General features: G+C 41.2%; 1 protein-coding gene across 2 annotated transcripts in view; it reads left to right on the top strand.

Annotated features, from left to right (window-relative positions):
• Nucleotides 1–23,147, top strand: part of EDIL3 (EGF like repeats and discoidin domains 3) — a 1,054,696-nt gene that overhangs the window by 1,015,407 nt on the left and 16,142 nt on the right. For both annotated transcript variants that reach the window (XM_073678987.1, XM_073678994.1), the window contains one exon: nt 18,650–18,805. In XM_073678987.1, coding sequence (XP_073535088.1) covers nt 18,650–18,805 — 156 coding nt within the window. The remainder of the gene's footprint in view (nt 1–18,649; nt 18,806–23,147) is intronic.

Below are 23,147 nucleotides of genomic sequence, written 5' to 3' on the forward strand. Positions count from 1 at the left end.
CAACATTTTCAAAATTTTACATTAATATTAAGAGTAGAAAAAAAAATTGAGGTTTCTCTACTTTAGACATATATGGCCCGATTTATCAAGATTGGCATTGTTCATGCCGGTCATGATAAAGGGGTGTTGTGAGTCAGACTCTCCTGATTCATGAAGAGGTGCATGCCTCTTCATGAATTTGGAGCGTCCGATGAATGGCATGCTCCTCCGAGCGCTACGCCAGAAATCTTACTCCAGTCAAGTGCTGTGATAACATTTCTGGTATAAGGATCACTACAACTGATCATGAATTAATCAAGCTGTTTTATTACGCCCCAATCTTGCCTACACCCTTCTCAAGTTCCACCTATTTCAGTGGAGCTTGAAGAAACTGGCTTGAAGACATCAAAAGTTGCAAAATTTAGCTGCAACTCTGAGTCAATTGTGGTGGGAAAGCTTTGATGAATTGAGCTCATATTGCATGACATTTATATTAACTATACAGTATAGTAAAAATATAAATATCTATAAATATCTCAGAGGTGGAGGTCCATTTTTAAGACTACTATCAATTGCATATAGTAGAAGAGCAGGAAAGGTTGCTGTGCATGTATAAGGCTCTTTCCATTGGAGTCGAAAGAAATTACGGAAACAGCAGATGAGCAAGTGACAAGCCCAGGGGATGGGGGATGACTCGGTTACCCGGGCCTTTAGCCTTAAGGAGGTCACGGTGGTCGGCTCCCGGACCCATACTCTGGGGTCTCTCTTTAAAAAGGCGTTGATAGATATCAAAAATTTCGTGACGCCACCTATGGTTTCTGATGATATTCACCAGCGCTGCGCAGTCCACTGATGCCGGTGATAAGGCAGCTAGATGGTATGGCTCCCCACAGGTGGAGCTAGGCCTCAGGGCAGGGTACGGACGGGGTATGCAGGACGGAGAGACTCAGCCGGGACAGAGCAAGAACAGGGACGGACACAATAGTAATTTCAGTACCTTTTACTGATGGAAATTCAGGCACTCCCCGGAGCACTGTAGGGTGAAGGGTGTATGTCCGGATCCTCCCCAATGAGCGGGTTTTGGGCCTCCTGTCTCTTGCCTCTGCGTAGTAAGTTTCTGACCTGCCTGGAGCTAGGCCTAACTTTGTCTCTGTCCTGCGCTGGCTGACCTTGTGGTAGGGCCTTCTCTTGGAGTGCACGCTCCCGACCTACGGGGCCTATGTGTCTTCTGGCTCTGGTACGTATCAGCACTTTAGCGATCCTGGGACTTGTAGTTCTCCAGGGATTCTGGTTTATCTTACTGGGTCATGGAGATCCCGGTAAGCTTCGGACCTGGTGTCCGGTAACTGCTTCTTCAGGGTGAGCTAGTTAAGCTCCTCTGCCCCCTATGAACTAACTCTCTCTACTCGCCTTTGGCCTACTCGGGCCCTCAATAGGCTACTCACACTAACGGCAGCTTGCCGCGCTTCACCGATCTTATGGCGCCGGCACACCTAAAGCTCACCTCTCTGAGCTACAACTGAGTCTAGAACATGCTCCACCCCAGACTGACCTCTCTCAGGCTTCTACTGCAGGAACTCTCTCAACAGGTTTGCACTCTGTCAGTTCCAGTCTAGACTAACTGAGCTCGACTCTGCATTCAGGTTTGTACTTGCTGAACTCTCCAGAGGAACTGAGCTGCCTGGCTCCACCTTCCCTATTTATCTATCCCTAACGGGCTCCCTCTGGTGGTCTGAGGTGGAAGGTGGAGATGTGTGAATGGTTATGGGGGCCTCTTGTGGAGGAATCCTTCAATACACCCTTCTAGGATTTGTGATACCAAGCACAGCTGGGCTTCACACAAGCACCTATCATATATGTATGGTAAACACCACTTATCAGATATTAAGGACATACTATCTGAAGATGCTTCCAAAATATATGGGAGATGCAATTAGCTGTTTTACAATTTGGATTCTACAGAATGCCAACTTAAGGGACCACGGTCCTGGCTGGGAGAATACAGATCTGCTCCATTGACTATCACAGAACCCATGGATATTTTTAGAAAAGCCAGGTTGGGACCATCCTGTCATCAGGGACATGTTTGGAGAAGCCATGTTGGGAGCATCTGGTCACCTGGCCCCATGGAGACGTTTGGGGAAATCAGGTTGGAACCCTCCGGTTACCTGGCTTCATGGATATGTTTGCAGAAGCCAGGATTGGGACTATCCAATCACCTGGCACCATGGATACATTTGGGGAAACCAGGTTGGAACCCTCCGGTCACCTGGCTACATGGATACTTTCGGAGAAGCCAGGTTGGGACCATCTGGTCGCCAGGCCACGTGCCTCAATAGACTGTCAGCTTCCTAAGCTTGTCGTTACCTCTTCTCTGAGGGTGCCCACCAAAAGTGGAGTGCCACTGGTGGGGGTAGTCAGCCCTGGAAGCACTGAAGTCACAGATGCTCTAATCCCGGTTGGTCAGGGGAGGTGTGAGTCTCTGTAGTTTTGCACCATTTTGGGTATTTTGCTGGGACTTTTCTATATGTTATGGTCAGTTGGTGGTTCAATAAAGTATTGCCACAATGTTTTACCCTCAGCCTGTGTTGTCTGAGTAGTATTATTCCCACAGGAAAAGGAGAGCGGACGTTCAGTGGGATGAGCCTTGGTCCATGCGGTCTCGGGCCAGTGAACAAGAGCGCCCACTGACACCCCATGTCTCCACACAGTTATATACAGGAGTTAGTTTTTATGGACCAAAAAATTAATTAAATACTACCCTGTGAAGTTAAGAAAACCTTTCCTGCTCCATTTATAGTATCGGTGTGTTCTTCCGTGGCAGCAAGTACATTGGGTTCTTTTAGGGCATTTTTTAGGTTTAAAAAAGCACATGTCCTCCAGTTGCAGTTTGTTTTAAGAAAGCAAAGTCATCTTTACCCAATCCTCCTGGATCTAGTGCTGAGTCTCTGTCCTTATTCCTAGTGTATGTTATTGCCTGCAGTTGTCAAGTTGACAAAACTATAGACAACCAGTGAGTTCAGCAGCACTCAGCAGATTGTGCTGTCATCTCCGGTAGAACTATTAAGTAGAGATGAGCTGTGTTCGACTAGAACTGTTCGCCAATCTCAAATTCGAGCTGTTTTGGGCGGTGTTCGAGTTGTTCGACGAATCCGAACGATTTGCAAAAAATTCGGCTGTTCGAGGTTATGTTCGATAACTGTTCATGCACCAAAAGCGTGTCCTGCATGTCTGGCGCTATTTAGAGCACCAATCATGCAGGGATTGTCTGCCACTCACTGTAATGCCACAGCCATGGTGGTTGTGGCATTAGAGTGATTGCCCAAATCGATGGGAACTATGATCACAGTGAAACATGAAAAGCCGGCAATTCAGCAGCGGCGTACACTGGTACCCGACAATTTAGAACCGAAAGAATAGAGCTTCACACATAGATTAGATAGATAGAAACATGTCAGTCACATATATATGAAGTACAGTGACAGTGTTGCTTAGTGTACTTGTCATTTAGTGTAAAGGATTTATTTAAAAAAATAATAGTGTTTTCATGCACTGTCTCTTTAAAAAAGCCGGCCGGCAATTCAGCAGCGGTACCCGACAATTTAGAATGGAAGGAATAGAGCATCACACATAGATTAGATAGATAGAAACATGTCAGTCACATATATAATAAGTACAGTGATAGTGTTGATTACTGTACTTGTCATTTAGTGTTAAAATAAAGGATTTATTTAAAAAAAAATTGGCGTGGGGTTCCCCTTAATTTTAGGCTCTAGCGGAGGTTAAGCAGACGGCTGGGGCAGATTTTTGAAGCCTGGGAAGGGGGTAATACCCACGGAGCTTCCCAGGCTACTAATATCAGCCCCCAGCTGAATACCTAGCCTTTACTAGCTATTAAAATGGGGGACCCCCCAAAAAAATGACGTGGGGTCCCCCCTATTTTATTAGCTAGCAAAGGCTAGGCAGACAGCTGGGGGCTGATATTAATAGCCCAGGAAGGGTGCCATGAATATTGGCCCCCTCCCAGGCTAGAAACACCAGCCGTCAGCTGCCCCAGAAATGGCGCATCCATAGGATGCGCCAATTCTGGCACTTAGCCTCGCTCTTCCCACTGCCCTGTAGCGGTGGCAGTGGGGTAATAGGGCTGGGGTTCATGTCAGCTTATAATGCCAGCTGACATCAAGCCCAGGTTAGTAATGGAGAGGCGTCTATAAGACACCACCATTACTAACCCCGTAGTCAAAGTTAAAAAAAAACACAAACACCCAGAATAAAGTCCTTTAATTGAAATAAAGACACAATTCTTTATTGTTCTAAATTAAACCATACTTACAATCACGCCCATTCCAGCTGAAGCCAACGATCCCCTGCAATAAAAGAAAAATAATAAAGCAACATAATCCTTACCTTTCCATGGTTCCCACAACAGCTTCAGCTCTGCTACATCGAGATGACAGGCTGGACCACAGCAGAAAGCTGCCATCCAGCCTGTCATCCCGCAGACACTGAGAAGCGCAGGCTTGCTTGCGCTCCTCAGCGTCTCTCTGTGACGGCATCCAGATGAGCCGAGTTCATGTCCAATGTACTCGGCACACCTCATGCACGTCACTGACAGCGTGGGAAAATTCTCACGCTGAAGCGCTGAGTGCAGGAGAATTCTCCCACGCTGTCAGTGACGTGCATGAGGTGAGCAAATGTCCAATGAACTCAGCTCACCTCATGTACGTCACTGACAGCGTGGGAAAATTCTCCTGCACTCAGCGCTTCAGCGTGAGAATTCATGAGGTGAGCCGAGTTCATTGGACATTAACTCGGCTCATCTGGATGCCCTCACAGAGAGACACTGTGGAGCGCAAGCATGCCTGCGCTTCTCAGTGTCTTCGGGATGACAGGCTGGATGGCAGCGTTCTGCTGCGGTACAGCCTGTCATCTCGATGTAGCAGAGCTGAAGCTGTTGTGGGAACCATGGAAAGGTAAGGATTATGTTGCTTTATTATTTTTCTTTTATTGCAGGGGATCGTTGGCTGAAGCTGTCATGGGAACCATGGAAAGGTAAGGATGATGTTGGTTTATTATTTTTCATTTATTTCAGGAGATCATTGGCTTCAGCTGGAATGGGCCTGACGGTAAGTATGGTTTAATTTAGAACAATAAAGAATTGTGTGTTTATTTCAATTAAAGGACTTTATTCTGGGTGTTGTGTTTTTTTTAAATACTTTACTAGAAATTCATGGTGGTCATGTCTAATATTGGCGTGACCCCATGAATTTTGGGCTTAGGGCCAGCTGATAATGCCAAGCTGGCCCTAACCCCTTTATTACCCAGTGAGCCACCGCACCAGGGCCCTGGATGAGTTGGGTACAGCGCCAGAAGATGGCGCTTCTATGAACGCGCCATTTTCCGGGGTGGCTGCGGACTGCAATTTGCAGCGGGGGTGGCCCAGAAAGCTTGGTTCTCCCTGCGCTGCGGATTCCAGCCCCCAGCTGCATAGTTGTACCTGGCTGGACACAAAAACAGGGCGAAGCCCCACGTCAATTTTCTTTAACCCCTTAAGCCCCGGAGCATTTTTCGTTTTTGCATTTTCGTTTTTGCTCCCCTTGTTCCCAGAGCCATAGCGTTTTTATTTTTTGGTCAATATGGCCATGTGAGGGCTTATTTTTTGCGGGACGAGTTGTACTTTTCAACGCCATTACTAGTTTTATCATATCCTGTACGGGAAAACAGGAAAAAAATTCCAAGTGCGGTAAAATTGCAAAAAAAGTGCAATACCCCAGTTGTTTTTTATTTATTTTTTTTACCATGTTCACTGAATGCTAAAACTGACCTGCCCTTCTTATTCTACAGGTCATTACGAGTTCATAGACACCAAACATGTATAGGTTCTTTTATATTTAAGTGGTGAAAAAAAATTCCAAAATTTGGTAAAAAAAAAAATAAAAAAATAGCGCCATTTTCTAAGACCTGTAGCGTCTCCATTTTTCGTGATCTGGGGCTGGTTGATGGCTTATTTTTTGCGTGCCAGGCTGACGTTTTTATTGATAACATTTGGGGTAGATCCGATGTTTTGATCGCCCGTTATTGCATTTTATTGCAATTTTGCGGCGACCAAAAAACGTAATTCAGGGAGGCCCAAGCTTTCTGGGCCCCCCCCCGCTGCAAATTCCAGTCCGCAGCCACCCCGGAAAATGGCGCGTTCATAGAAGCGCCATCTTCTGGCGCTGTACCCAACTCATCCAGGGCCCTGGTGCGGTGGCTCACTGGGTAATGAAGGGGTTAGGGCCAGCTTGGTATTATCAGCTGGCCCTAAGCCCAAAATTCATGGGGTCACGCCAGTATTAGACATGACCGCCATGAATAAAAACACAACACCCAGAATAAAGTCCTTTAGTTGAAATAAACACACAATTCTTTATTGTTCTAAATTAAACCATACTTACCATCATGCCCATTCCAGCTGAAGCCAACGATCTCCTGAAATAAAAGAAAAATAATAAACCAACATCATCCTTACCTTTCCATGGTTCCCATGACAGCTTCAGCTCTGCTACATCGAGATGACAGGCTGGACCGCAGCAGAACGCTGCCATCCAGCCTGTCATCCCGCTCCTCAGTGTCTCGCTGTGACGGCATCCAGATGAGCCGAGGTCATGTCCAATGAACTCGGCTCACCTCATGCATGTCACTGACAGCGTGGGAAAATTCTCACGCTGAAGCGCTGAGTGCAGGAGAATTCTCCCACGCTGTCAGTGACGTGCATGAGGTGAGCTCATGTCCAATGATCTCAGCTCACCTCATGCACGTCACTGACAGCGTGGGAAAATTCTCCTGCACTCAGCGCTTCAGCGTGAGAATTCTCCCACGCTGTAAGTGACGTGCATGAGGTGAGCTGAGATCATTGGACATGAACTCACCTCATGCACGTCACTGATAGCGTGGGAAAATTCTCACGCTGAAGCGCTGAGTGCAGGAGAATTTTCCCACGCTGTCAGTGACGTGCATGAGGTGAGCTGAGTTCATTGGACATGAGCTCACCTCATGCACATCACTGACAGCGTGGGAGAATTCTCCTGCACTCAGGGCTTCAGCGTGAGAATTTTACCACGCTGTCAGTGACGTGCATAAGGTGAGTTCATGTCCAATGTTCTCAGCTCACCTCATGCACGTCACTGACAGCGTGGGAAAATTCTCCTGCACTCAGCGCTTCAGCGTGAGAATTCTCCCATGCTGAAGCGCTGAGTGCAGGAGAATTTTCCCACGCTGTCAGTGACGTGCATGAGGTGAGCCGAGTTCATTGGACATGACTTTGGCTCATCTGGATGCCGTCACAGCGAGACACTGAGGAGCGAAGCAAGCCTGCTCTTCTCAGTGTCTGCGGGTTGACAGGCTGGATGGCAGCGTTCTGCTGCGGTCCAGCCTGTCATCTCGATGTAGCAGAGCTGGAGCTGTCCTGGGAACCATCGAAAGGTAAGGATGAGGTTGCTTTTTTATTTTTCTTTTATTGCAGGAGATCGTTGGCTTCAGCTGGAATGGGCGTGATGGTAAGTATGGTTTAATTTAGAACAATAAAGAATTGTGTGTTTATTTCAATTAAAGGACTTTATTCTGGGTGTTGTGTTTTCTTTTAACTTTCACTATGGGGTTAGTAATGGGGGTGTCTTATAGACGCCTCTCCATTACTAACCTGGGCTTGATGTCAGCTGGCATTATAAGCTGACATCAACCCCAACCCTATTACCCCACTGCCACCGCTACAGGGCAGTGGGAAGAGCGAGGCTAAGTGCCAGAATTGGCGCATCCTATGGATGCGCCATTTCTGGGGCGGCTGACGGCTGGTGTTTCTAGCCTGGGAGGGGGCCAATATTCATGGCACCCTTCCTGGGCTATTAATATCAGCCCCCAGCTGTCTGCCTAGCCTTTGCTAGCAATTAAAATAGGGGGGACCCCACGTCATTTTTTGGGGGGGTCCCCCATTTTAATAGCTAGTAAAGGCTAGGTATTCAGCTGGGGGCTGATATTAGTAGCCTGGGAAGCTCCGTGGGTATTACCCCCTTCCCAGGCTTCAAACATCTGCCCCAGCCGTCTGTTTAACCTCCGCTAGAGACTAAAATTACGGGGAACCCCACGCTAATTTTTTTTTTAATAAATCCTTTATTTTAACACTAAATGACAAGTACAGTAACCAACACTATCACTGTACTTATTATATATCTGACTGACATGTTTCTATCTATCTAATCTATGTGTGAAGCTCTATTCTTTCTGTTCTAAATTGTCGGGTACCGCTGCTGAATTGCCGGCCGGCTTTTTTAAAGAGACGGTGCATGAAAACACTAATATTTTTTTTAATAAATCCTTTACACTAAATGACAAGTGCAGTAACCAACAATGTCACTGTGCTTCTTATATGTGTGACTGACATGTTTCTATCTATCTAATCTGTGTGTGATGCTCTATTCCTTCTTGTCTAAATTGTCGGGTACCGGTGTATGCCGCTGCTGAATTGCCGGCCGGCTTTTTTAAAGAGAGTGTCTTCTGAGCAGTTTGTCAGCTTTTGGACACCTTTGAAGGTGTTTTCTATGTGTTTTTGTTTGCCTGCCATTGGTTTTAACGGTGTTCGACGGTGTTCTAAGGTGTTCGACGAACAGTTCGACGAACAGTTCCTCGAACATCCCGGTGTTCGACGAACCGAACCGAACACTACGGGGGTGGCTCAACACTACTATTAAGCTTATTTATTGGCTGCAGCGCTATCGATGTGATATCAATGCCACAGACAATACCAGAAACCGGGAGCAGTGATGGTGCTTCAGTACTGGACACTGGGAGGGTGTTGAAAGCAAATTTTGTTTTTATTAAAATCAGGTGTATCTGGGGAATAGGGGTTTACCAAATCCAACAAAAGCCCTTTAAGCAAAAAATCCAGGGAGCAACTGCCACTGCTGAACTCCCCAGAGCTACAACCCTGGGAATTCTAATTAGAGGACATAATAGCAAAATCACTTAAAAGAAGCATTGAAAATAAAAATAAAAAGGAAAATTAAAATTTCTTTGCAAGCACCTGAGAGTGTCTGCAATTTCTATTTTAGAATGTATGGTATTATGCCTTGTGAGCCATGCTGTTAGACACAATGCCTGACAAACATATTCTGAAAAGTAGCAATGCACAGCCTGCGTATGCAAAAATACATCAATGTGAAATTCCATAAACTGAAAATCCTTATTCAGCATCAGCCGCATAAGGAGTACAGTTATATCCACATACTTCATGCCGCCTGTGTACTTTATCAAAGAGGAGAAATGCAAACTGTAGACACATCACATATACCACCTGCTAAGCAGAGAGAACAGCAAGCCGCAAGTGTGTCATAATATACTGAAATCTGGCAATAAAAACATATCCACATCATAAGACCTAATTGTGACTCTGTCTCTGCAAGTAAAACTTTTAGATCATCTAGTGTTCTTATGGAATATAATGCATGGTATACAGAGCTATAGCTAGACATTTCTTCAGCCAGGGATAAAATTCTGTATTCTGCCTGCCCCCACTCATAGATAATTAAATGCACACAGACACACCTAGAACTTAATTTAAGTGTATCCCCAACCTTCAAAATATTATGTAACATACATATTACTAATCTACATATTATATTGTAGTGTAGTGCAGTAGTAATACTGTACATACGGACACTACTATTATACATTCATAAACCCTGCTAATAAATGTGAATAAACATAACATATAGAAAAATGTTCAATTAAAACATATTTTTATTAATACATAAAGATAAAAAATTATTTGGCTGTTAAAATGGGGTAACATACAGAGAGGATCAACTCATGCACAGGAAAAATCATAGAGAAACATATAGGAAGTGGGTATAATAAAAATATATATCTAAGTTTACAATAAATATGAATATAGCAGCAGGGTCAATAAATATACATTATGAAAGAAGTTTGAGTGGATTGATAAATAAAAATATACGGACATCTCAGCAAATTTCATAAAACAGACATACCATATAATAAGGGATAACACCAAGTAAGAACACCCCAGGACTCCAAAGTACGTTTCGCCAAGTGGCTTTCTCAAGGAGTATTATACATGCATGGCTAACTTACAAATACATACATACTGTATATTAGACACACATGTATACATGTTAAAAGCACAAATTACACATTCATATTACCACATGTACATGCATACACATTACTATTATTTTGATACATTATACACATAAATAAACCTTACACATATATAGCTACATATTTCCCAGTTTAAAGGGACCTATCATAAACTGTCCCTCCCCCAAAATCATTAATTTTAAAATAAGCCAGTTGATCTCTTTATAACCCCAAAGCACTGCTGCGGCAGCCAGAAATCAGGTTTAAAACTTGTGTCTGTAAGTGCACTGGGACTTGACAATGCTCTTTTAGCTTCTAAGCTTCACACTGTACTCCATACCTAACAACATCCTCCTCTAGCTGATTGACAAGTGAATGTTTTTGTACCATCTCTCATCTCTCTATTCCGGCTGAAAAATGGGAGATCATGAACAAATTTTCTATTCTTCCCCAAGCAATTTATCTCCTTTTTTTATATGATAAGAAGCACAATGTTAGGCTCACCTGGTGAGGTGGCTCCACAAAGCCGCAGGTTGGTGTGGACATATGGAGCCTGGACATTGGGACAGCAAGCTCTGAGGCACATGATACAATGAGGACTTGGATAACTAGCAATACGAACAACAGACAAACTGACAATGCCGGACATGCTGGAAGCCACAGAAGAAGGACGGAAGTAGGAAGATATCAGGTCTAAAGCAGACACCCAGGTGTAGATAATGTGAACAATCGCCAATAACAGTTCAGAATGTTCACAGCAGGGAGTGGATTAAACAGAAGCAGGTGCAGGTATTGCAAACAGACTTTAATAATGGTTCAAGAAGCATTTGGCAAGGGATGAGTTTGGATGAGATTGGATAAAATTAAGACACAGTTCTGGTTTAATGTTAAAGCCCAGGGGTTCCCAAATGGGCCTTAAAAGGCTTAGGGAGATGATGCCATGAAGGGAGTAAAACCTAACGTGGAGCACAGCAGAGAGCAGCTGCCATAGAGGAAGGAGGTGGAGTCCTGCCAAGCTTAGATAGGTGGGTACACAAAAAAGTGTGTGACTCAATGTATCTTTGGCTGTGACAATCCAAGCAAGATAAAACTATGAGCACCATTACCTAAAGCTATTTAACCAAGGCCATTGGCTGATATTGGTCAAATTAGTACATGCACAAAACTCCCTCAAAAAGCGAAACATTGGGCCTGATTCATTATTTGTAATTTATTGAAGTCACTTTTCTTTTTTCATCTTATATTTGCTGATGTTTTTTTGCCAAATTCTTAAAAATGGCACAGGTAGTTCATGAATTTGGCGCAAAATTAAGCATGTTTTTTCTTGTCTTTCACCAGGTTTAGCACCAAAAGAATCAAATCCTTTATATAGTCACCAAAATGCCCAAATTGAAAACTCATCCAGAAACTTCACTTTAAGGGGGAGGGGGCAAGATTGGTATGCGTATTTGGTAAAAGTCATGTTTCCTGGATCTGTCTTAAACATCTGGATGAGCAAATTTGTCAAAGAAAAATATAAAAATACCTGAAAAGGAAAAACAATCTGCAAGGAGTTTGTATGTTCTCCCCGTGTTTCCCTGGGTTTCCTCTTGGTTCTCCGGTTTCCTCCCACACTCCAAAGATATACTGATAGGGATAGGGAATTAACATTGTGAGCCCCAATGGGGACAGAAATGATAATGTTTGTAAAACGCTGCGGAATTAACAGTGCTATATAAGCAAATAAAAATAAAAATAAATTTAAAAAGTGTCATAAAACGTATTGAGAATAAGGTACAAGTACTGAAGTCAGTAAAAAGTGAATAATAATGATGAACAAGACCCATTATGTGAACAGCCAGGAGTCAGTGACAGTACTATGCAGTGTTATCAGGCTAAGGAGAAGCAGGATATAGTTTACAGCTAAAAGCCTACTGAACAGGAAGTCCACTGTTTATTTTGCTTATCCCACGAAATGACACAGGACTGCTGTGAATTATGAAAGTATATACTATTGTGTCCCGAAAAGACAATTTTATTACAACTCATAATTATAACTTTCAGAGGTGATGTAAATGAATGACTAAACATAACAGCTGACTGCACTTTAAAAAATCAATTACACACCAGTAATGATATCAGGAAAACTTGGAAACTCTAAACATCTATAATCTGAAGCACCAACTACAGTGGGTAAGGAAAGTATTCAGACCCCTTTAAATTTTTCACTCTTTGTTTCATTGCAGCCATTTGGTAAATTCTAAAAAGTTCATTTTTTTTCTCATTAAAGTACACTCTGCACCCCATCTTGACTGAAAAAAACAGAAATCTAGAAATTTTTGCAAATTTATTAAAAAAGAAAAACTGAAATATCACATGGTCATAAGTATTCAGACCCTTTGCTCAGTATTGAGTAGAAGCACCCTTTTGAGCTAGTACAGCCATGAGTCTTCTTGGGAATGATGCAACAAGTTTTTCACACCTGGATTTGGGGATCCTCTGCCATTCTTCCTTGCAGATCCTCTCCAGTTCCGTCAGGTTGGATGGTGAACGTTGGTGGACTGCCATTTTCAGGTCTCTCCAGAGATGATCGATTGGGTTTAGGTCAGGGCTCTGGCTGGGCCAGTCAAGAATGGTCACAGAGTCGTTCTGTAGCCACTCCTTTGTTATTTTAGCTGTGTGCTTAGGGTCATTGTCTTGTTGGAAGGTGAACCTTCGGCCAAGTCTGAGGTCCAGAGCACTCTGGAAGAGGTTTTCATCCAGGATATCTCTGTACTTGGCCGCATTCATGTTTCCTTCAAGTGCAACCAGTCGTCCTGTCCCTGCAGCTGAAAAACACCCCCATAGCATGATGCTGCCACCACCATGTTTCACTGTTGGGATTATGTTGGGCAGGTGATGAGCAGTGCCTGGTTTTCTCCACACATACCGCTTAGAATTATCACCAAAAAGTTATATCTTCATCTCATCAGACCAGAGAATCTTATTTCTCATAGTCTGGGAGTCCTTCATGTCTTTTTGAGCAAACTCTGAAAGGGCTTTCATAAGTCTTGCACTGAGGAGAGGCTTCTGTCGGGCCACTCTGCCATAAAGGCCCGATTGGTGGAGGGCTGCAGGGATAGTTGACTTTGTGGAACTTTCTCCCATCTCCCTACTGCATCTCTGGAGCTTAGCCACAGTGATCTTGGGGTTCCTATTTACCTCTCTCACCAAGGCTCTTCTTCCATGATTGCTCAGTTTGGCTGGACGGCCAGGTCTAGAAAGACTTCTGGTGGTCCCAAACTTCTTCCATTTAAGGATTATGGAGGTCACTGTGCTTTTAGGAACCTTGAGTAATGCAGAAATTCTTTTATAACCTTGGCCAGATCTGTGCCTTGCCACAATTCTGTCTGTGAGCTCCTTTGGCAGTTCCTTTGAGCTCATGATTCTCATTTGGTCTGACATGCACTATGAGCTGTGAGGTGTTATATAGACAGGTGTGTGCCTTTCCAAATCAAGTCCTATCAGTTTAATTAAACACAGCTGGACTCCAATGAAGGAGTAGAACAATCTCAAGGAGGATCACAAGGAAATGGACAGCATGTGACTTAAATATGAGTGTCTGAGCAAAGGGTCTGAATACTTATGACCACGTGATATTTCAGTTTTTCTTTTTTAATAAATTTGCAAAAATTTCTACATTTCAGTTTTTTTCAGTCAAGATGTGGTGCAGAGTGTATATTAATGAGAAAAAAAATGAACTTTTTAGAATTTACCAAATGGCTGCAATGAAACAAAGAGTGAAAAATTTAAATCGGTCTGAATACTTTCCGTGCCCACTGTAGTTATTTGGAATAAGTTGGGATTTATAGTTTGTGATTGCATTAAATAATATAGCATTTTAGATCATTCAACATATAATGATGGAGCTTGAAGCAAAAGTGTAACTATATCAATATATCTGATGACTATTTCCTGCATCTTTTCCATCTTATTACACAATCACTTGTTTTTAAAAAAAACGTTTATCTAATATCTGAATATTTTAGGCAATGAAACTGAAGACAACAATTTGATGTAAATATAAAAATAATTCCTCCATCCATAAACCCTTGTTTGTATCTAATCATTGTTACGTGGCTCCAATGTTAATTGTGTATATCAGCTACTTCTGGTTTGTGTACATGTGAATGTACAACGCTAAAGGCATTGATGAAAGTTCGCCATGGACAATTGAGTATTAATGGCCATGGGATTGCTATGATAGTAAACAGGTCCACATTTTGATAAAACACTACTCTTTTTAATTTTTTAGCCATCTTTAGTTTAACCCATGAATACTATTCGACATCCGCTATAATAGATGACCAAGGAGACATCAGTTTACTGTTGATTGTATTGTAAAATTTGCTCTGATTTTAATACTTTATTGTCCTGACTCATCAAAGCTATTTTGCCATAAACCTGGAGTGAATTGCTTTGAAAACTTTTGCACAACTCAGGCTTGTGAAAAATTGTTGCAAATTTTGGTGTTTAAAGGACTGCCATTTTTGTGGAGCTGTGGCAGTATGAGGGTGCAGTGAGAGCATGATGCCACAGCTCGTCTAGTTCATGACGAGCTGTGGCGGACTCTATGCCAAAAATTTTACTTCGGTCAAGGACTTCAGAAGGATTCCTAGCATGTCTCATGGACGCACATGCCACTCGCCAGGCTCTCCTGATTTTTGAAGAGAAATGCGCCTCCTAATGAATCAGTGTCTGACTCATCTGCCCCCATCAAGACCGGCAAGAAAATCACCTGGCTTGATAAATGGGCCTTATATATTTCTTTGGCTACTATTATGATTGTAGAGATTTCACTGAGTATTTTTAGACCATATTATGAAGCTTTCCAACAAGCTAGATGACTAGAGACAGATCCTTTCAATGTCATTGTGTAAGGAAATGACCTAGATAGCCAACAAATTGCGTTAAAAGGAACCTATCCGGTTGTACCACAATACCCTGGAGGTCCCTTCCTACTCTACCTTTCTATGTTTCTATGATGTGTAAAAACACTATTAACCAACAGATATGGGGTTAATCTGCAAGTTAATAGCATTTTGAAGCCTACACTGAATGCTTGGCTACCTGGAGGTAATTAGCTTTATTCTTCCCTGCAGCCATTCAGTCATAGAGGCACGGCTGGCACTGCTTTAGGCACCGCTCAGTACATAGTGACAGATGGACAGCGCTACAGTGTGTCAGTGCTAAGCTGGCTGTCAATTACTGCCAGGATGTTGTATCAGCCACTGCTAACTATGTGCTGAGGTGACTGAAGCTGAGCATCAATGACTAAAAGTCAGAGGCTCCTAGGAGGACTAAAGTTCAATTCCTCCAAGAAACCAGGCTTTTACTACAATGGCCACACAGCTTCAGAATGCTATTAGCCTGCAGATTAACCTCATATCTACCAGTTAATAACATTTTTTCACATGACAGATTCCCTTTAAATATCAACATGGCCAATCCTTTTTTTTAACATTGCTTAAAGGGTTTGCCTTCCCGATTCCTGCTAAATGTAAGTACATAAAGCCAAGTACATATGACTATAGTAGGTTGGGTTTAGGACAATCTCTCAGCATCTTTATGATTATGACCAGCTACAGGATCAATCAGACATTGGTTGACCATGACCATTGGGACAGTATTTCCTCTAGAAAGTTCTAGCTTCTTTTTCCTTGAAGATATCTTTGGAGTAGATAATATATTACTTTGATCCAGATGATGGATGTGGGATACATAAAGCCCCCAGGTTCTCCTCCATTTGTCATTCTTATTTATTTCCTGACTGCTTTCATCTTATATTGTAGGACATAGACTCATGCAATTGCAAAGTTCATTGTTGATATTGCTGAACAGTATGATGTTGAATGAGGTTGTCTAAACCCAGATGATTGTGGCAGACAGGGTAATTTCAAAGGACCTAATTAAATTCAGAAATTAGACATTTGTGCAGAAAGAAATATTACTAATGACTTTGGGGATGACACTCTGCTTGCATCTCCACACAAGCACTAGATCTTTCTTTCTGCAGCAGTGCATACCAGACAGCTCATCAAATTGATGGATCATGTGACAGCAAATGAATGCTATAAACATCCCCATTACTTGGAGTGATAGAGATTCCCATCCGCATCGCTCTAGCAGGAAAAAATATCTCTATAATGTGTGTTCTCACTAGCAGCCAAACAACCTTAAGCTGCTTAGCCAAACTTCAATGCCTGATCTCCAAATGTTGTTTAATGCCAGTTTGCTAGCCAAGAAAATACATTACAGTCACGAAATATGGCCTCATAATTATAAATGGAGTGTAAGGTAAAGTTTGAAAAGAAATCTCAGCTATGTTCACGTTGAAATCCTTCATGGTTGATTTAATTTCTCAGGAGACCATTTACCATCCAAGTTCTTCATTGATCACTTGAAGGACGGCTTGTTGTATAATGTATACATTTGTACTGGTGTGTAATAGCCTTTCATTGCAACAAAGATGTTTTTTGTTTCTTTAAGTATTGATCCGCCAAGAGAGATTTTCAATGTAAACAGAGGAAAACAAGGGAAGCACTTATGACTTTTCCTGAAGGCTGTAGCTGCGTATAGTATGGTAGCTCGCTAAATAGAGCTGGTACATCATTCCTTTTATTTATGAAAGGAAATTGGTTTTAGTTTATATGGTAATTTGCTTAAAAATGCCAACTGTGAAAAGAGCTTGATCCAATTTAACCCATCTGTCTAAGACTAGACTAGCACAGTAATAATGGCTTTTGTACAAAATAGCACTGATTACACAAAGTCTGTTGGGAATATGCAACATTCTGCAACATCTTTAATATATTTTACCAATTTCAAACAATTCCTCCTATGAATACTAATTCGTAAGGTACTCAAAAAGAATAAAAGTTGCACCTTAAATGTCACGCTCATTACGCAAGGCTTCTTGTGCTATATTAAACAAGTGCATTAATTTTGCAATTAACTGCATTTGGAATAAGGCATTAATTTGTGACTATCAATCAAATTACTAAAGTATGTATGATGTTGTTTAGCAAAGTTTCCAGACTGGTTTTATTTCAATAGGGTACCATCATCAATGTTTATAGGGAGTATGAAGTATGTACATACAGTATGTGGCGTTTATCCAGACAATGTCTAATCCCCCTTGAACTTTCATTGGGTACAGAGAATATTTGTATGCAGTTTGCATGTGGAGGCCAATCATAGTAAAATGTAAATGAGTAGCCAATTCTTCTCCTTATAGGTGAATATAACGCCTGATACATTTATCTATTTACAGTGGATATAAAAAGTCTACACACCCTGTTAAAATGCCAGGCGTTTGTCATGTAAAAAATCAAACCACAAAGAATCATTTCAAAACTTTAAAGTCAAAAAGTGGATAAAATTTGGCACAACAGTGTCATTATCTAGAACTAGACATACCTCAAAAAGTGATGAAAAGACAAGTAGAAAATTGGTCTGGGTGGTTGCCCCAAGGCCTACAACAACATTAAGGGAGCTTCAGAAATTTCTGGCAGTTACTGGTTGTGTACTGCATGTGACAACAATATTCCGTATTCTTCATATGTCTGGCCTGTGGGGAGTGTGGCAAGATGGAAGCCTTTTCTTATAAAGAAAAACACACAAGTCTGGCTATGTTTTGCCACAAACTATATCAAGTCCTGTCAAAAGCATGGAGGAAAATGTTTTATGGTATGAAAAGAGCAAAATGTGACTTTTTGGCCAAAGTTCTAAAAGGTAAGTTTGGTGCAAAGCCAACACTGTGCATCACCAAAAGAACACAGTAAAGCATGGTGGAGACAAAATTATGCTTTGAGGCATTTTTTTGGTAGCTGGTAATGGGGCATTAATCAAGGATGTTTATGAAAATTTGCAACAAAACTTTCAGACCTCTGCAAAAAAGATAATGATGAAGAGGAATTTTACCTTTCAGCTCAACAATAACTCCAAGCATGCGTCCAAATGAATAAAAGAATAGCTTCACCAGAAGAATGTCATATCTTTAGAATGGCCCAGCAAGGGCCCATATCTGAATCCAATTGAAAATCTGTGGGTTGACCTGACGAGGGTGCTTGTGCAGGAGATGCCCTGGCAATCTGACAGATTAAGAGTGTAATTGCAAGGAAGAGTTAGCGAAGATTGCCAATTCTAGATGTGCCATGCTGACAGACTCCTACCCAAAATAACTGAATGGTGTCATAAATTCAAAGGTTACTTCAACAAAGTATCATTTTAAGGATGTGCATATTTTTGCAACCGCATTATTTTAGTTCATTTTTAGTTCTTTCTTGTTTTAGTTTATTTTTCAAGTAAATTGTAGGTAAAATCCAAGGTGGAAAAAGTACCGAAATGATTCTTCTAGGTGTGATTTTTTTTTTACATGACAAAAACCTGGCATTTTAACAGGGGTGTTTAGACTTTTTAAATCCAGTGTATATGTACTGTATATGTATATTTGCCTGGAACGCTAAACCTTTGCATATGGTTTGTCAGTAATATCAAATTGTATTTTTGCTTGTAGGTGGATCTCCTTCGTCCTACAAAAGTCACTGGAATTATTACCCAAGGAGCTAAAGACTTTGGCCATGTGCAGTTTGTAGGTTCTTACAAGCTTGCTTTCAGTAATAATGGTGAACACTGGACTGTGTATCAAGATGAAAAACAAAGAAAAGACAAGGTAATATAAGGATACAGATAGACCCGTGATTTGTTGGCTTGTAAATTAATTTTACACGTACAATGTGTCATGCATTTCGGCTGTAAATCTGTCAGCTACCAGTCTACTGAGTGAACTTGACCAAAAAAGAACAGATGGTGTAAAAAATATAAAGTGAAAGGAAATATTTTTAAAGAAGTAGAGCTAGTAGGAAACTTATCTTAAGTTTATGAACATTGTTGAGATGCAAAATTGTAGAATTTATTATACAAGGCGGAATAATTTTGCGGCAGTCAGTGGCACCAGTCCATCGTATACAGCATGTGATTGAAATGATACCTATAAAAAAAATCACTAAAAATCACAATAAATAAATGAAAGGAGCGTAAATTAGTTAATTTGTACAGAAATAAATGCAGCATCAAAAATGCTTTGTGCACATGTCCAGTAGTGATGGGCAAACCCGAATGGTAAAGTTCGGGGTCCGTACTGGACACCTAGTGTCCCGAAAGTCTGTGTTACTGTTCGGGTTTGGCAGCACAAATAAAGCTAGTTGAAAGGCTGCAGCGCAGCCAATCAACAAACTTTCCCGGTGTGGGCACTTCCGGCTCAATTACAGCCATGTCAAGTATTGGCATGGATGGGATTGGCTGGCGTAGTATGTAAAAAAAAAAAAAAGAAAGTTAAAAAATGGTGTGGGGTTCCCTCCACTCTTGATAACCAGTACAGGTAAAACTAACAGCTGCAGCTTTATCTTAGCTGGTTATCAAAAAAAGAGGTTTCCTCACGCCATTTTTTTTTTAATTATTTAAATAAATATTTAAAAAAAATGGCATGGGGTCCCCCTCTATTTTTGATAACCAGCCAAGCTGAAGCAGATAGCTAAAGGCTGGCATTCTCAGACTGGGAAGGGACCATGAATATTGGCCCTCCCCAGCCAAAAAATAGCAGCCTGCAGCCGCCCCAGAAAAGATGCACCAATTCCATTAGATGCACCAATTCTGGCATTTTGCCTGGCTCTTCCCACTTGCCCTGGTGCATTGGCAAGTAGGGTAATAATTTTAGGGTTGATGTCAGCTGTTTTATGTCCGCTGACACCAAGCCCAGGGGTTAGAAATGGAGAAGTGTCTATCCTGCACATGTGCACACATTTATTAAAAAAATATAGATGGGAGCGCTTCTTTAATAAATTTGATGCATCACACTGTTCATTAAAACTGGCATGAAAAGCACCAGTCTTGATGAATTAGGGCTAAAATTGTTTTTCTCTGTACTTATTTTTTCCCACACATCAAAAACACATGATTAGCTTTCTGGTTACCTTTGAATCTGAAACTTAAAGGGTTTGTCTGGTCAAAAGTGATAAGTCTGCAGACATATACCCCCCAGCTTGTGATGTTTTTAAAGAAGAAACAATAAAGAAGCATTTTAAAACAGTCTAGTGAGTGCCTTCCACTTTTCTTGAACTATTCACAGTGTTTTTTGTCTATTAATGGAAGCATTTTTTGCACCCAAGACTTGAAGGGATAGGTGCTTAGTCTTGCTATATGAAGGAGTGATTGGAGGCGTAGGTGCTGGTTTTCCTGTTGCTTATTCCAATTAGTTATACATACACCCGGCCGCACTCTCCATACACTTGTATTGAGAGAGGCTGTGCCTTCTAGTTGGACGCGCCCACTGGCCGTCTGCGTCATTAGATGGTGCGCGGTCTTGCTCCATACAAGTTTATGGAGCGAGGCAGTGCCGACTGGCCAGGGGTATGTATAACTTGTACATGACAAGAAAAAAGATTAAACCGGCTCACCCTCCAGCAGTTTTGGTCAGTCCAGGAGCACGCAATCAAGCGCTCTGCCAGAGCGTGGATACAGAGATATAGGAAAAATTGATCCAGCTTGCCAAACGTCCAATATTTAAAAAAAATCCAAAGTTTAATTGATAAATTTAAAAATCCATCCCTGTGATTACAAAATGTAGACAGTCAAAAATCCATGTATAGGATAAGGGGAAACATGGGACAAGGTGCTAGTTAACAGACGCATTTCGAACAGCACTTGTTCTTAAGCTTCGTATAAATCTCTCAATAACTTGTGCATACCCTCCATTACCAGGTCTGAAACTGGTGAAGGCACTGTGGGGATTCATAAATCTGCAGTCACACAGAGTAACTGTAGACTTATCACTTTTGACTGGACAACCCCTTTAAATGTCAGATTAGATAGTGAGCATTTGGGGCTAAGCCTTGAATTGAGCTTCAATAATATGAAGTCTGTGGAATATGTTTGCACTATGTAATCAATGAGAAATGAATAGATGCTGGAATAAATAAGCACCTCTAAGTGTCATAAATGCCCCTCCTGCCCAATGTCGTGCTTTTTCATAAAGCCACACGAGTAACCTGATCAGTGTTCTGATTTATGACTTGTCCTGTATTAGTGTCTATGGTGGTCTGCATTGCTGCAATGCAGGATTCATGACGTGTTTCAATTTATTTAGACAGTATTCTTCTTAATATGCACTAAAGTGGCTAAATTACAACTCTTCCCAAAAGAATAAACAGGTACAGGATATGGAGAACATTACTGAGAAACATAAGGAAAAAATAATGCCAATCCTGACTGCAAAAAGCTGACTGTAACCAAGAAAATAGAAAATTTGGATTACCATCTAATATTGCATTTATTTTTGTAGCTGTGGTTCAATAAATAAAGGAGGGTGATAACAGGAGGACGAATAAAAAAAGAACTTGTCTCCACTCCCGACAGGTTTTAGAAAAATATTTCCATTCACCATTTCATCATAATTCTGGAGCTTATTTCCCATAAATCTACATTGTATTATTAATATATTATTCCTCTTAGAAATATATGAAAAAATAACAACTGGATGTTACCATTCAACGGGGTGTGTCACTATGCAGTCTGATTCTGCAAGCAATGATAGGACAGTGCCAGGCAGAGTGTCCCACACCCTCACCTGGAAACACCCAGTTGTCAGTTAGTTAATAGTAACACAATATTGAGTTTTAAAAAAGAAACTCTAGAAAAAAATAATATAAAGTATTACATTTATTAGAAAATACAAGTATTTACTAAAAGAGGAATATAAGTTGAGCTGGCAGGTGCAATTCAAAAAAAAAATTTAAGGGTATTCTTTTCAGTCAGTATTAGGCTAGGTGAGACAACCTTATGTTCTCTCATCTGAGAAAATTGGGTATTATGCAAATCACACTTTGATCAAACTCTGATCAGAGTTTGATAAGAGTATGATCATAGTGTGTTCCGATTCTCTTGGATAAGAAGATGAAGAAAAAAATTTCTCCATCTTCACGATTCTGTCAGTCCATGAAAATCGGACTACCCTCAAATGTCATTCGAGTGCAGTCTGATGTTTTCCTCACAATCATTAACTTGCATGGTTGAGTGCAATCCGAATATCGGATCAATCTTGGGCATGCTGCGAATTTTTCCTTGGACAGATTCTATTTGAGGAAAAATCAGACATGTGCACGGCCCCATAGACTAACAAGGGGACGAGTGCTAAATATCAAAAGGAAGGATAGTATAAGTCTGATTATTACGGTCATCTGCACGAGCTCTTACTGAGATTATTCCCTTAGTAAGTGATGGCATATTGCTAGGATAGTACTTACTAATAAGTCCAAACCTCTAGGACCCTGACTGATCTTGAAATTGAGGAGGCCACGGTGCAGACTCAAAGTTGTGTCCTCATCACAATTTTTCCCAAAAGAACTCTTCTCCTGGTATGGAGTCATGGCAGTCAGGAACACCAGTGTTATGCGGTAAATCTGGAAGGGGATGAAGCACTAAAGAAAAATAAGTAGTTGGACTCCAAGCAATAACTCACCCTGCACCAATGGGTGATTTTCTGTTTTTTTGTGCTTTTTGTTTTTTTCTTGTCCTTTCTCCAAGAGCCATAGCTATTTTTATATATTTCCATCTACATTGCCATATGAGTACGTGTTTCTTTTGGAAGACAAGTTGTAGTTTTGAATGAAACCATTTTCTTTACAAGATAATGTACTGAAAATGGAAAACAAATTCCATGTTGGGTGAAATGGTGAAAAATTATGCAATTCTGCTATTGTTTTTTGGGCCATATTCTTATAGCTTTAATTACGAGATAAAAATGACCTGGAAACTTGATATTTTAGATCAGTAGGATAACAGCAATACCAAACTAATAAGATTTTTTTTTATTTTTTAGTGGATAAAAGGAAGTCAGGGCTTTGTAATAAAAAAAAAAATTTGGGTTGGTGTGGCCTTTTTCTGAAACTCGTTACTATATTATTTTTCTGTCAATGGGCCTGTATAAAGTTTTATTGTTACTATTTTTTTTGTGAATA

This window comes from Phyllobates terribilis, unplaced genomic scaffold, assembly GCF_046119375.1.
Source record: "Phyllobates terribilis strain yellow unplaced genomic scaffold, ASM4611937v1 Scaffold_1__5_contigs__length_1240528914, whole genome shotgun sequence".
Lineage (NCBI taxonomy): Eukaryota > Metazoa > Chordata > Amphibia > Anura > Dendrobatidae > Phyllobates > Phyllobates terribilis.